The sequence below is a fragment of the Melanerpes formicivorus genome, unplaced genomic scaffold (assembly GCF_026170545.1).
Source record: "Melanerpes formicivorus ecotype bairdi unplaced genomic scaffold, bMelFor1.0.p_v2 SCAF_17, whole genome shotgun sequence".
NCBI lineage: Eukaryota > Metazoa > Chordata > Aves > Piciformes > Picidae > Melanerpes > Melanerpes formicivorus.
The window spans coordinates 10,781,157-10,797,719 of record NW_027142369.1 but is presented as its reverse complement, the minus strand read 5'-3'; the positions used below and the strand labels follow the sequence as shown (position 1 = coordinate 10,797,719).

General features: G+C 42.1%; 1 protein-coding gene across 2 annotated transcripts in view; it reads right to left on the bottom strand.

The window, feature by feature from the left end:
- Window positions 1-16,563, bottom strand: part of KCNH5 (potassium voltage-gated channel subfamily H member 5) — a 157,166-nt gene that overhangs the window by 134,585 nt on the left and 6,018 nt on the right. For both annotated transcript variants that reach the window (XM_068148930.1, XM_068148928.1), the window contains exon 2: window positions 7,112-7,235. In XM_068148930.1, the coding sequence (XP_068005031.1) occupies window positions 7,112-7,235 (124 nt within the window). The remainder of the gene's footprint in view (window positions 1-7,111; window positions 7,236-16,563) is intronic.

Below are 16,563 nucleotides of genomic sequence, written 5' to 3'. Positions count from 1 at the left end.
TTTATTGATCAACAGACCTCCAAAGGTTCAATAAACATTTATTTTATGTCTACTGTTCTGTAAGAAACAATAAAACAGCATAGTGGTTAGTGACTCGGCAAGCATTAAAATACTCAATGAAGGCCAGACCATGAATCTTTTCTTTACACAGCCAACCAAGGGAGGTAATTGGGCTGCTCACAAAATAAGGCACTGCCCAGAACAGGTGATGGAGGCAGAATCTGGGTATCTGTGAGTACACCATCTGTATGTCACTACAGACACTTGCACACTGGTAACACGGAAGAGCCACCAAAAAATGACAAGTCATAGCTGCTACCTTTGAAACAGCACTGTAATGGAGATGCCACTACACCAACTGACATTAGAACATGGTTTCACCAGGGCACAAAGCTTCACTAAGGTACTGCTTATCATTAGCATACATGGCTATCTTTAGGAAATGCAAAACACGGCCTACGGCTCATTTTCACATGACCTGCCTTTATTTCCCAAGTTCAGCTGATAATTTTTATCCATCTGTACATGAGATGACAACAAAGAGGGGGGGTTTTGTTGTTTTTTTATTTTCATTCAATGCCTTTTTTAATGCACTGAGGAGGTAAAGTAGATCACCCTCCTGACTGCAAGACAAAATAGGAGCTGATACTTTTCATACAGCCTGTGGTGCAATTGAATTATTTTTTGTGTTCTTGAGATTTAAGGCAATGTTTCTCTGAGTCCTGAAGGAAAAAATAACAAGAATTTGTTAGAATGATCAACTTTACATGGCATACAATACAGATAGTCATCATAAATTAGTGTTAAAATGACAAATAATACTCAGCATTCAGAGTGGTGGACAGTACCAGTTAGCACTGCTGAATACAATCAATCTATTTTATGTTTTGAATTAAAGGCTGCTTATTATTGCAGTAAACCTGTAAGGCTCAAACCTTACATTATTTTCACAATAAAGAGACATTTTAAAGGCTTGTGGAATAATGAAATCATTTTTCTGAAGCCGATTTTTAACAGCTCCAAAGAAACCTCAAAGCCACTCACTGTAAAAGTTATGTAAGATCTTTGCTTATCACAGGTTTAATTTAATTTAGTCTGCCCTATTTTGTACGCATGGAGGAATTCCTACTTCTCCAGTCAATCACTCTGTCTTTTTCTGCCTCATGTGTTTTGTTATTTAGTGCTTGTCGAGATGCCTTCAGTGCAAACAGTACAAGACATAAATATCAAAACCACCCTGCTACTGAGAATCTTACTACCTAGAAAATAGACTTATTAAAGAGAAGTAAGACTTACTGAAATACTCAGAGAAAGGCACAACCTTAGATGATTTTTCCATCACTAAACCAGAGCATTTGTCATTTAAGATGCCTGGGCTCCTACCTCCCATTGAAAGTATTGCTTGGAACAGAAAAGCCCCATCTTTCTATACTTTGTCAGCATCCAGAGCAGCAGCATCAGAACAGCTCCAGCTCTGCAGTGCATTCCAGGTCTATATTTAACAGTGGTTTGTGAGGAATTATCCAGGATAGAGGACAGGTGAAGCTTTCACGGGTTGACTTGAATCTGCTGATGATATTCAACACCATGAAGCTCTCAGTGCTGCCTGGAGCAAACTTTCATTTGGCTTGAAGTTCAAACTATAACACGAGAAGCTCCCTGTTCTGGTTGCTGCTTTCATTTTTTTGGGGGGTTGATCTTTCTACTGGCAGGGGCTGCAAGTAGAGGGGTGGGCGAGGTCACTGGCTTCTGCTGCTTCCTCTGCATTTTCCTTTGCTTTTCTGCAAACAGGCTAAGGTAATTCTGCATCTTATCGTCTCATTAAACTCTCTTTATCTCAGCTCAGAGTTTCCTTGTGTTACTTTCCCTCCCATCTGTGTGAGGAGAAAGAGGAACCTGTGAGAGCGGGCTGTGTTAACCTAATACAGAAGCCCAGAAAGCAGGTGATCCCACATACAATTTACAGCTCTGCATATCCAAAGATGCAAATGCATTAATTACAATAGTCAAACACAGAATCATAGAATATTTTGGGTTGGAAGGGACCTCCTAGGGTTATCTAGTCCAATCCCCTTGCACTAAGCAGAGACATCTTCAACTAGATCAGGTTGCTCAGAGCCCCAGCAACCTGACCTTGAATGTTTCTGAGGGATGGGGGATCCACCACCTCTCTGGGCAACCTGGTACCAGTGTTTCACTACGCTTATCATAAAAAGTTTCTTCCTTATACCCAGCCTAAAACTCTTCTCTTTTAGTTTTAAACTGTCACCCCTTGTCCTGTCACAACAGGCCCTGATAAAAACATTTTCCTCATTTTTCTTATAGGCCCTTTATAAATACTGAAAAAACTGCAATAAGGTCTCCCCAGAGCCTTCTCTTTTCCAGGCTGAACAATCCCAGTTCCCTCAGCCGTTCTTCAGAGAGAGGTGTTCTAGCCCTCCTAGGGGAGGTGTTCCATCTACCCAGGGGGAGCAGCAAATACAGATATACACCAATATCTTCAAAACTTTGCAAGTTAAAGAGCAGGCACCATTTCTAAAGAGAAAAAGTGCAGCTCCCTGGGTCCCACTGCCACACTCAGAATTCTTTTTCTTTGCACAGCTTTGTCAGTGCAAGGAGGCCTTCTCACATACACAAAAATCAGGTCAAAATGTGATGTCTCAGTATCAAATCTAACTTTTTTTCAAGTCCAGCACACTGTACCCACCATGCAAAATCCCATTTCTTTGAATACTGTGGGAATTTTTCCATTAGCTTCAATGGAGCCAGGATTTCACTAGCAGTCCCTTTTTAACCCCACTTGTAGTGGATCAAAACCAGGGAGAGCAGAGATACTGACTGGGGCACTGGAAGTGTCTCGGTGGAATTGTTACCTGTGCAAACCCTTATTAGCAAGATGAAATTTCCTCCCATATAGCTGGAAGGCAGCACACAAACAGGGCCTAGAAGCAGGTTTCCTCTTTTAAGCAGAACCTGAAACCAGCTATTTCCAGCCTGGCATGAGGCCTTGAGGTGCAAGAAAGAGTAAGCAAGGTAAAGCAGAGGCAAAGAAAAGAGGAGGCTGAAGTGAGACATTATGGATCTCACCTGAAAGGACGTTGTAATGAGGGAGGTGTTGGTCTCCTTTCCCTACTATCAAGTGATAGGGCAAGAGGAAATGGTCTCAAAGTGTGTCAGGTGAGGTTTACATTGGTTATTAGGAAAAAATGCTTTACAGAAAGTGTGGTCAGGTATTGCAATAGGCTGCCCAGGAAGGTGGTAGAGTCACTATGCCTGGAGGTGTCCAAACAATGTGTAGACATAGCACTTCAGTTGACAGTCAAACTAGATGATGTTCGAGGGCTTTTCCAATTGAAACAGTTCTATGACTCTATGATTCCACAAAATGCCAGATGTAAAATGCCAAATTACATCTACGAACGAGGTCCTGCTCTTCCAAAGAGCTTGATGAGAACATGGAGCTTAGCTGACAAGCAACAATATTAGAAAACACTAATATCACTTCACAGAATCTCAAAATTATTTAGGTTGGAAAAGACCTTCATGATCATCAAATCCAACCATGCCTCACACTCCTTACACCACTGTCTTGTGCCTCAGCACTCTTCCCTCACTCCTAGCTTTACATTTCCATGCTGTGACACTTCTTTTACATGGTGGACTAATGGAGCAGTGAGGTGGCAGCATCTTCCCACCAGGATGGAGGAGAGCTGAATTTCTTGCTACATTAAGCTGGATTTTAATGTTTTATAATTGTTAATTCTTTCAACGTATTCATGAAAACATACATTGTCCTGTCTGTGGGCAACTGCACATGAAACAAGTGTTTTTTCCTGCATGCTGGTTGATCTATCTGTACACCTCCAGGCAGGGGTTTTTACATTGTTAATTGAAGGTTAAAGGTGTCAGCTGCAGATGGCCTGCTCCTCCTGGACTGTCAGTCCTTCTCAGTTGGCACAGCAATGACTCACCAGCACACAAACTCATCCGCCTAAGAATCCTGTGCATTTTATCACTCATTTATACCAGCTATTCTATATGTCAGCCCCACCTACACAAGAATCTTTGGGATCCATGTACACTCAGAAAGAACACACATTGATTCCCATCACGCAACATACATGAAGTCTGACCCCTGTATACACTGTGCCTTTTATAGACTGCCCTTGAAACTAAGGAGACTGGCACTTGTCCTGAGGTATTTCTGTGTGATTTTCTGCCAATGAGCACATTGCTGCTGAGTAAAAAGATGAGAGAAATGCAAAACCAAAGGGATTACCAGGTTGTCACAGGACTAACTCATTTCCTGAGCTGAAGTGACTTCAATTCCTTCACTCCTCCCTCTGATTAGGCAAGACCACCTGAGACTGAATATAAGATGATATATGCCTCAATGTAAAATACAAGGTTGTGACAGACAGAAAGAGGATATAGTGAATACTCACTGGACTACCCAGGAAAAAAGCATGGGTGAAAGCTGATTTGAAGGCACTGTATCTTATAAGCAGGGGCATATTGTCCTTTATCACACTTAGGATCAGTAACAATATTGATTAGAACCAGGGGCTAGATTTGTCTTGTCTGAAGACGTCTATTTTAATGTGGTTGGATATTTGGCACTAAAACACTGTAAAAATAGGCCCACAACCTGCAATAAAGCTTTGGCACCACAGCACTCGTACTGCAGAGCACCTGCCTTAGAACAGTAAAGCAAACATTATATATAAAGCAATTTTGATGTATAATGTAACACAACCTGGGCATAAAATAGCAAATCTGGACTAAGAGCCTAACTCAGAAAATAATATAAATAATAGTCCCTGATATCAGAAAAAACTCCAGTGAGTAATCAGGCACTGGAACAGACTGCTCAGGTCAGTGTTGGAGCCACCATCCCCAGAGGTGTTCAAACAAATGCAGACATGGCAATTTGTGACATGGTACAGAGGCAGTGGAGGTGTTGGGCTGTCAGTTTGACTTGATTTTAGAACTCTTTGCCAACCTTAATGACCCTGTGCCATTCTGCTGAATGAGCCTAAGCAGGAAGCATTTGCCTTCAAGACGGTTTTCCATTCCATAAAACTTCACAGCTCTTCATTAGCGAGCAGCAACAAAGACATTGCTCTGTCAGGCTGCATGCTGCATGTCAGACCATGCTGGAAACCTCTCCAGCTCTCCTTTAATCTGCAAAGGCTGGGATGTCTCCTATGAAGCAGGAAACATCATGCTATATGTATAATTCCACAGGTTAAAACCCAGACACAAAAGAAGTACTAGCCATGCTTTGAGGGCAGAGAGGCCTCTCCAAAAGATGGCTTTATAGAATGATGATAAAAGAAGAAAATAAATAAATGTCTGCTACAAATTCCATTTTCCACAGTAATTCCTCCCTGAATTTGCATCTGTTTATTCATTTGTATGATCTACTTGAACATGGTCAAAATGAGATCCTTACAAATGATAACTAGAGCCCATCACATTCACAAAAAGCACTCACATGGAATAAAACTTTTGGTCTTCTCAGTATCTGAGGCACAGGGGAATTATCAGCAAGGGATTGCTAAACTTTCACTTCCCCCAACATTTTTGTACAATCACATTCTGTAGTTTTCATTATTTTAACATACACTGACTGAAAATTGCTGGCTCACGGCAGACATAGGCAGTTCGATACAGAGAGCAGCAGAGCAAAGGGGAAAGCCTCTGTGTGTATCTGGGATGGCTGCAACAAGGCTGCTTCTTTCAGCCTCGCTCAGTGTATCAACTCTCTTGCTGCTTCATGAACAAGAAATTTGTATCAGCAGCATGAGCCCATCTCTTCTCCATTGACCATTAGAGGACAACTGCCTGCACAGAGCAACCCTGGACCACCAGGGCTTTCTCCCTTTCCTAGCAGATGAAAGCAGCAGACGCACTTCAGCCCATGCTGCTTTTTGGAGTAAGGGCTGACTGACATCAGAGGACAGGCTCACTGCCTGCCCTGCTTCTGCCAGCGGGAACATCAGTCAGTGATCAGTGTCTGGCAGCACCCATTTCCCCAAAATTACTGCAGTAGATATGCAGCACACCCCACCCAGTGCCTTGGCATTGGTCACTCCAAGAACACATAAAAGGAAGCACAGACCCATACCTCAGCCATTCCTTGTTGCCTCATTTACTTTGCTCACGTACACAGACACACACACATGCATTAGGGATTTAGTCTTTACCCAGAGCACATCCTTTTAAAGAATGCAGCAGACAGTGCAGATACATGTATAACCATAAATCATAGCTGCCTACTCCTGAAAGAGTAGCAACAAAAGGGAAAAGCCATAAAGCTGCAATGCTCAGAGTAAATATAACATCAGCTTAATCACTCTCTTAGGAGTAAGGATGCAGTTTGCACATTGCTGCGCTTTCTGTGTGTGTGCGTAATAACAGGGACCAACATGGGCTAGAGAACAGCCCACTGCCTCCTGGCATGATAACAGGAGAATTAACAAAAATCTAGTTAAAAACTCCTTTAAAATATATTATCTAAAACACCACTTCCTTTATTGAGTCATTAACAAGAGCACGTTTGTACTGATATTAGCCAGGATAAATTTCAAATGAGAGAAGAATAAGGTCTAAATCCTCATACTACTTACCCCCTCTTTTGGGAGCACCTGTAGTTCACCCTCATTCACTGCAAAATATTTTTAAAGCATTTCCAGCAAACACTTTTTATTCCTGCAATGCCCACTGCATTTATGCAGTTACCAGATGATAACAGGAATTTCCAGGCTAGGTTGGTCTGGATTGCTTTCAGAACAGATTTTGGTGAAATACAATAAATCTGTAGATGTTCTAAATCATTTTTAAAAATATCAATAAGCTTTAGCTTTCTCTTATTTAGAATCAAGTCTTACAGGATCCTAAAAAAACTACTTCACATTTAGCAAAGGACTTAACATTTAGTTATCATTAAGTGCTTTACCATGTCCTGCATAAGTTACTGGTTTCATTCATTTAAAGCCTATTTCAGTTCTGCAAAGCAAAGTTTCTTTTAGCAAAGCCCAAATGTTCTTCCCAGCAGAGTATAATTTTAAAAGTAGATGGAATTGCAACAAATAGACAATCAGCATACCTGCAAGTGCTACTCTTCTGCATGACGTCAGCTCGATGGTATCCAGAGAGTTTACAAAACCCGTCATTACTATAAACTACAGGCCAGTCCACAATCTGGGCATTTCCCAACAGAAAACTGGATTCTGTAAAGAAAAAGAGGAGAGGAGAAAGGGCTGTTGTCAGTGGCAAAGTACATTTAAACCCTCTGTGTTACACAGCCAACACAGACTTCCAGCATGAAGTTTCAGAGGGAACCAAAAGCAAAATGGGCATCAGAAAAGAAATCATGATGAAAAAACCCTAACTCATAGCAGCACAACTAGCTTCTTGCACCCCAAAAATACTGATAAAAGCATCAATGCTTTAACAATCTAGAAAACACTCATTTATTCACAACATCTGGGCAAGGTATCATGTTCGGTTTTTATTTTATATGCATCTTGAAGTCAGCCTTAAATTAACTTGCAAACTTTAGTTTTAAATGCTGAACAGCATGCATGCCCAACATTGATGACAACTCTCTTGCTTAAGACAAGTAAATGTTTCCTCCTGGCAGGTCCTGGCCTGTTGTGCAGGACACAGCCAGCATCCCTGGGATCACAGGATGTTAGGGGTTGAAAAGGACCTCTGGAGATATTTGAGCCCACCCCCACTGCCAGAGCAGGACCATATAATCCAGCACAGGTCACACGGGAACGCATCCAGATGGATCTTGACAGTCTCCAGAGAAGGAGACTCCACAACCGCTCCGACGAGCCTGTTCCAGTGCTCTGTGACCCTTACAATAAAGAAGTTTTTCCTCAAGGTGAGGCGGAACTTCCTGGGATGTAGTTTACATGCATTGCCCCTTGGCCTATTATAGGGCACATGTAAGAAGTGATTGTCCCTTCTTTCTTGGCACCCAGCCCTCATATATTTATATACATTTATTAGATCCCCTCTCAGTCTTCTCCTCTCCAGACTAAAAAGCCCCAGGTCTCTCAGCCCTTCCTCATAGGCAACGTGCTCCTGCCCCTTGATCATCCTTATTGGACTCTCTCAAATAGATCCCTGTCCCTCCTGAACTGGGATGCCCAGAACTGGATGTAATATTCTAGGTGGCCTCACCAGGGCAGAGTACAGGGGGATCTGCTGGAGACACTTCTTAATGCATCCCAGGATACCATTGGTCTTCTTGGCCACGAAGGGCACATTTCTGTCCAAGGTCCTTCTCCATGGGGCTGCTCTCGAGCAGATCACCTCCTAGCCTGTACTGTTGCAGTTTATTATTCCTTCCCAGGTACAGGACTATACACTTATCCTTATTGAACCTCATTAGGTTCCTCACTAGGGATGAAGGACCAAAAGTGCCAGGAGCTGCTGAGAAAGGGAAAGGCATGCCCACTACATCACATAGTACATAATGAGACACATCATGCCTGGGAGGGCAGGTATTAGGTGACCCACCTGGAAATTCAGCAAGGTCAAGGAATGATGAGCGCCAAAGGTACTTACACATTGAAATAACACAGAATAGGTATTTAGTTTCAGTGACAGCCTATCAAAAAAGTAATTTGTGGGTTTCCTAAAATCGTTTCAGTTGGAAAAGACCTCCAAGATCATCAGATCCAACCACTGAACGAACACCACCATGGCCATTAAAACATGTCCCAAAATGCCATGTTTAGTTCATCATAGTAGCATTCATCCATTGCTGTAAATACAAAATATGGGCAGAGAGTATTTCTGGGAGGCTGAACTCAGGTTTAAATGTTGCTTTGCTCATCTGTTCTTTCAGTCAGTGCTTACGGTTTATACGCACGGACTGCCACCAACATATTACAAGTTAGTCCTAAAATAGTTTTCCTCACTAGTTTAGAAAGATCCTTCTGTCCCTGCTTTTAGCAAGGTGTTTCCAAGGAAGGAAATACCCATTTTGTATGAACACACTTTATGTTCATCAGCACCGCAAACATTCCTAATTCTGTTTCAGAAAGAACACTCTCACTTAGCAGAGTTTCTCAAACTGTCATCTGTGATGATCTTTGGAGTTTTCATAATATTTACTGTTAGTTTTCAATTTCATTTTGACTGCAGCAATGGAACTAACTTGTTCCATTCAATAACTAAAAAGCTATTAAAACACAACTATTAATCACTGCTATATAGGAATTGTAGGAAATGTTCCTTTTGGCAGATCTTGGAGGGGGGGGGAATAATAATTTTTTACAAATTCTCCTCAGGATAGGCAAAGAATGGTTGTGCCAATTACTTACAGACACAGAATGCACACATTCATTTTCAGATAAAAGTGTCACTGGGTTTGTATGAGCTACACGTGCTGCTCTGAGACGATTTATAAGTCTGATTGGACTGTGCATTATGGAAACATTATTCTGTTGAACAAGGAAAGTGTACTGGAAAAAAACAGTATTTCTTTGAGGGTTTTGGTTTTTGGGGTCTTTTTTTCTAAATACATATTTGTGAAAAAAAAAAACAAACCAACAACAAACCAACCTGGGGATTGTTGGATTTTATATGGAAAATATAAACAGGGAGGCTGGGGAAGGACTTCTCAGGATCTCAGGTAGTGATAGGACTAGGGGAAATGGAATGAAGCTGGAGGTGGGGAGATTCAGGCTAGATGTGAGGAGGAGGTTCAGCACCATGAGAGTGGTGAAACCCTGGAATGGGTTGTCCAGGGAGGTGGTCGAGGCCCCGTCCCTGACGGTGTTTAAGAGCAGGCTGGATGAGGCTCTGGCCAGCCTGATCTAGTGTAGGGTGTCCCTGCCCATGGCAGGGGGGTTGGAACTAGATGATCATTGTGGTCCCTTCCAACCCTGAATGAAACTATGAAACTATGAAAATAAAATTAATTTTAAAATAAAATTAACAATTAAAAGCCAATCAATGTGACCAAAATTTTGATGTTGTGAAATCTAACACAGTAAAGATTGAAGAATTTATTTCAGGCTGTCAGATATTGTTAAGCCTAAATGCCAACTTTAAATATTTCTGTTCCTATCCACAAGGAGATGTCCTCACTACAAGCTACAGGAGACATGGAATAAAGCCTGAGCATTACATAAAATCTCCCTGACCTTTCTGGCCCAAGGACTCAGGCAGTGCAGATACTAACACAGGGGATATCCTAACCCCCTGGAAAACAAAGGGTTCACTGAAGCACATCCCATTGCATTGCTGGCCTCCCAAGAACTTGTGTCTTCTCCAATTTGGAAAAGTGTGGGCACCACCAGCACCCCAAACCTGCTGGGATCCCTCCGCAGTGGACACTCTACCACCAATGCACCCCAGCAGGTGGAGAGAACGGGAGCATAAGCAATTCTTAACTTCCCATCCCACATGGAAACAATCAATATCACAAGTACTCTGGTTAGAGTTGGAAAGAGCTTTCTTCATAGGATTACCTCTCACTACAGTTTTCTCACATATCTAGATACAATGAGCAAACCTGGGCAGAGAGAAACAGCAATATCAAACTCAGTTATTGATGCTGTGCACATCTGGATACTCCCCAGACAACCACAGTCCAAAAATCATATAACCCTGCTTCAAAGACTCTCTGTCCAGCAGCCATAAGCTTGATTGTGTATTCCCACCACATTACTCTTTCGGGACACAGAGTACACAGCAGAAGATGGGTGTTGCAGACAGTAGCTGACAGAGCATTTTATGGTTGTCTTCTATGGATTTTATACTTTTTTACATCGGAGAGCCTCAAAACATTTGACATGGCACTCACCAAACTGATCAAACCCACCAGAAACCTGGGAGGAAATAAAACATAAACTACTGATAGTTTAAAAAGCAAAACAAAACATAACAAAAAATCCCACCATAAAACTAGAAAAAATAGACACCAAAAGTATCTTGCTAGATACTACTATTTGTAAGGTTAGATCAAATCTATACTATATGCACTACAAAAGTGACCAGACAGAATATGTTTTCTTTTATCCCCATAAACTTTCCTTTACTTAATTGACTTCTTTTTAGCTCTTAAGCAAATAAGGCTTATTCATCCACAGTAAGCATGTGAATGTGCATGTGTATGCCTTGTTCCAGCTGAAGAAAAAATCTTGAATCAATGTTTGCATCTTGTTAGAGACAAATTACTCTGACTGGAGGTACAAAGCCATAAAAATCCATGTCTCATTAATGCCACTGCTCAGTGAGCAGCTCGGTAGAATTTAAGGTCAGTGTCTGACCCTTGGGTTTTCTTGTGTACCCAAGTCTCTGCATCCATAGAACTCCATGCCCAGCCTGCCTTTTATCAAGAGTCACGTTATTTTCTCCAACCAAGACATTTGCTAATTCTTGCCCATTACCACAATTTCTGCACACCAAAACTCCAGGCAGATTTAACTTTACACTGGCCAGCTCATATCCAGCTGTAATCATCCAAACTGCATAGCAGATGACAGGGGTTTTTTTTGAGAAAAAAAAAAAAAAATTGGCTATAATTTCTTAAAATTTCAGAGTGCAAAGGCACACAGAGTTGATTTTTGCTTTGAGTCATCTGCTGGGACTCCTTGTGTATTCTCTAACATGTGTCTATTTTGGAATCTAACCTTGGTCAGCATCGGAGACTCCTTAGTAGAGAACACAACCTCAGGGTTTGTAGAAGTTTTGTGCAGCTGGAGAAGAGACCATTGTCTATCACATCATCACCACTAACCAACCACAAAAGTTCACTTCTACAGTTCTCTCCCCTGAGGCTATGTCCTAACATCCAGTCCTGCACTAAATTCATCTGCATGCCCTGACTTGTCATATTTCTACAACTCAGTTTCATGGTTTCTTCACTAAGAAAAGTCAGTCATGGTTCTGTCTTAGGTTAAGATTTTCATCAGTACGACTACAGCAAATTCCACCCTGTTCAGTTCCCAGATGGCTGCCTGAAACTGGCTTTAAGAAACAGGGGTTGGAAAAATTTAATTTCTCTTCCATCTCCAGTTGCCATAAGGCAGTCTAATACCAAAGATGAGTCTGTCCCCTTCCAAGAGAACTGAATGCACATTCCTCCTGGCCTCCTTTGCAAGCAGCTCCAAAGTAAGGACCCTTATCCAAGGGCACCTTGATGTCCCCCTGTGGTTGTGACCCTGTGGTGAAGTCGTGAAGTAACCAAGTCCTCATTCAAACAGATCAGATAGAGCAAAAGAGAAGTGTGCTACAAACCTGTTTACAGGCTACCAACTGACTTGCTCCTTCCTGCAAGACATCCATACTCACTGCACACAACAGGGAGGAAAGGCAGTCAGACCACAGCTATCCACCTGATAGCAACCCAGGAAAGTGTCCCATCAAATCCTACATTCACTCATAGTCTTTCCCTTCCCTCCACACTGGTTATTTCATACCAAAAGACTTTCACACAATTAGTCTTTGCTAAAGTGTAAGCATGAGTCCTGAGATGCTACACACCTAGGACTGCACTCCCAGGGCAGATGTCTTCCGGAAGACAGACCCAGGCTCAGACTCCCTTCATGGAAGAGGCAGGATCTTCTTGGCTGCATTGCTCTTCAACAAATAAGACTGGTGTTTTGCATATTCTTCAGAAGAAAAAGAAAATAAACCAACAAAAGGTCTGCAAATTGCAGGATGATGAGCATAGCAAGGACACCAGCACTAGGACCTCCACAGTTTCTGTTTTCCTGTTGGATTCGATAGAAAGCTGGGGACAGGAGTTGATCTGCTAGAGGGTAGAGAGGCTTTGCAGAGAGACCTCGACAGGCTGGACAGATGGGCAGAGTCCAACAGCATGAGATTTAACGCATCCAAGTGCCGGGTTCTGCACATTGGCCACAACAACCCCATGCAGTGCTACAGGCTGGGGTCAGAGAGGCTGGAGAGCAGCCAGGTAGAGAGGGACCTGGGGGTACTGGTCGATGGTAGGCTGAACATGAGCCTGCAGTGTGCCCAGGCAGCCAAGAGGGCCAATGGCATCCTGGCCTGCATTAAGAACAGTGTGGCCAGCAGGAGCAGGGAGGTCATTCTGCCCCTGTACACTGCACTGGTTAGGCCACACCTCGAGTACTGTGTCCAGTTCTGGGCCCCTCAGTTTAGGAAGGATGTTGACTTGCTGGAACGAGTCCAGAGAAGGGCAACGAAGTTAGTGAGGGGCTTGGAACACAAGCCCTATGAGGAGAGACTGAGGGAGCTGGGGCTGCTTAGCCTGGAGAGGAGGAGACTCAGGGGTGACCTTATTGCTCTCTACAGCTACCTGAAGGGGGGTTGTAAACAGGCAGAGGTTGGTCTCTTCTCCCAGGCAGCCAGCACCAGAACAAGAGGACACAGTCTCAGGCTGCACCAGGGGAAGTTCAGGCTGGAGGTCAGGAGGAAGTTTTACACAGAGAGAGTGATTGCCCATTGGAATGGGCTGCCTGGGGAGGTGGTGGAGTCACCGTCACTGGAGGTGTTCAGGAGGAGACTTGACAGGGTGCTTGGTTACATGGGTTAGTTGATTGGGTGGTGTTGGGTGATAGGTTGGACGCGGTGATCTTGAAGGTCTCTTCCAACCTGGTTTATTCTATTCTATTCTATTCTAAAAGAGCTATGCTGCGTAAGATTTTTATATATAAATACAAAATGCATTATACTGGAAGTATTTTCAAGGATAAGTATTTCTTACTCCTACTAATAACTGAGCAACACTCAATTCAGCCACTACACCTACACCAGAACACCTGGATTTACTCAGATTTTATGTATACCACAACTTCACTGAAAGATCAGTGTCACAAAGGGGATTGCCAAGGATAGCCAAACTTACTAATGGCAATGCATGATAGTTTGTTTTCTGCAGTAAGACACTGTGCAATATCTGTCCTGCAGCCCTGAAAGGAAAGTCTTCTCTCAACATGTGCAGCAGGAACCAATCTCACAAGTATTTTACTACAGAGGCTGGGAAATTGTCTCATGGTCTGTTAGACGTTGGCCATTGTTCAAAGCAGGGCAGTAAATCAGACAGACCAATGGTCTGATCCAGCATATAAAGCTCTGGGTGACTATGATCCAGATGACCACGTGGTGATATCTCATACTCTGAAAACATCAATATGCAGCTAACTTCAGAAGTTGCATGATTAGCCTGAACGGTCTGGTAATGCATTCCTCCTTGCTTGGATTCCTCTGCTGCATTGAAAATGCTTTTTGAAACACTTCCTATTTCCTTAGAGATAAAAGTCAATTTCTATTATTTCTAAGCTTGTCTTAATGCCATTGCCTCCAAAAATCATTTTCTCTACCCCTCCCTCTTCCCGATATACCATAGAGAGCCCAAATCACACTTCTGTAGGTCATATAAATTCTTCAACTATCTGTAAGGGTGGTGAAGTAGGGCTCAGCCAGCAGACTTGCCTGTCCCAAGAGTTCCTGGATTTCTCGTAGGAAGTCAACAAGCTCAATTAGCTGATATAACTGTCCCATTTAGAAAGTTTAATACTGATGGCAAGGAATTAGGATATTAGAGGTATGCAGTTAGCAAAATTTCAGGTTGGAAAACACAGTTGAGGGCACTGTATTATGTTAAAGGCATTGTATTTGCTGTTGCTGCATTTCTATTTTGTAAAAAGGCTCTTTTGTATAGAGACAGCCTTTGCCATAGAGCATCAAGCCTTTAATCTTGCTCTACCTTGCAGTAACTAATATTCAACACATACCTTGTTTTGTATTTAAAAAAATTAAAATTAAAAATTAAACAAAAAAGGGGAAGGGGGCGGAGGGGGGGCAGCAAGGCAAAGACCACAGTGTAAAAGCAATTAAATTTTTTTTAACCTATGAAATGCCCAAAGCAGTGTAAAGTTTATGTTATGTAATCACAAGAGAGCAAGAACAGCTAAATCATTCCAGCAGATACGCTTAGCCAAGTGAGAAATGTTGTCTCTATTCATCTTTTCTCAAGAATTCTTGGGTACCGCTTGTAATGAAAATTGTTTAAATCACCATTTCAGAATTCCATCTCATCCCAAGAAAACAGGCAACAAAGAGTCACAATTGGAACAATGCTTTGAATAAACTGAAGCAGTAGCAGGTCACAAGTAATAATGATTAATATAATAATAAAAAGAAGCAGTGTTTCCATTCAGGAACAAATTCCTAACTCAAGCAACACAGAGCTGTTCTTCAGCATTACCACTCACCCACTGCAGACTTGACAGGCTCTGTGAAACATCTGGAATTTGTCTTTTTTGCTAATGTTGTCATATAGAAGCTCCACAACACTGTTGTCAGCTGACTCTCCACATAAGCAAAGTCAGCATATAGCTGCAGTCTTGTTTAGACCATCTTGGAAAAGTCATGAGGTTTCTCTGAGTGTGTTGGGATGGGATTCCTAAAAAACATTCTTATTTTTTAATTTTCTTCTAGCTCTCCTGAACAATTCTTGGCCCTGGCAACACATATTTCTACTGGTGGTGTTTAACGTGACTGAAATCACATAATCAAGACGTACTGCATCCCCACAGAATATCCCTTTTGGAGGGCACTGCCCTCTGAAATCAGCCTCAATGGGCACCAAAATCCCTCCAGCCCTGGGGTCAGCTACCAACAAACTGCTGTGCTTGAAGCAGCAACTTCCACCAGCACTTTGTACTCCTTGGTGAAAAAAACACATTGCTGTTTTCTAACAAAGCTATTATTTCCCTGGCATCTTTAAAGCGTGCAAAACATCAGTGTCATCCAATTTATCCAGCACAATAAGCGTTGCTTGCCTGGAAAAAAAAAAAAAAAAAATCTCTCAAAGGAGTAATTCTTTACGTCACCTTTCTGTACCAGTGTGGTTTTTACTTAATACTCATATCATGAAAATGAGAAGAGGACTAAAAGCCAGAGCAAGATGCCACCATGTCAACTAGGATTAAATGATCCATTTCCTGCCCCAAATAATTGCTCCTCAAATAAAACAAAATATAAATAATCCAGCACTGGCTGAAATATTGCATCCACGTGTTAGTCACTTAGCAGCTTGCAGCAATTTTGCAAGCAAGCTCAAGAAGAAAAATTAGAGTGTCTGTAACTTACCTTCTAACAAAACAAACACACAAAAAAATAACTTTCATCATTCTCAGTGTGAAGGACCACAAAGAACTGGGTCCCTTGCCTTCCTTGTGGCACAATGTCACTGACCCCTGGAAGAGTTTTGAGCCAATAAGGACAATGGAGTATCCCTGAGAGTTGCCTGCAAAATGACATTTCTGATCACAGTTTCTCCCTCACACTTTCATTTATCCTACAGTCAAACTAATTCTCACCTATCCCACTTACCATCTAAAAGCCACCACTGAATCTGTTCACTATTAAAATTATGCAGAACACAACACAGATGTTGTAAGACTGAATTTAAACTGGAGCACATTGCAGATCTTACTCAAGGCACACAGAGACCCATGAGGAGCAACCAAAAATCAGGTTTGTAGCTTTATACAGATGAGTGATTGCTTCTTGTGACTAGACAAGAAAATTGGGGTAACA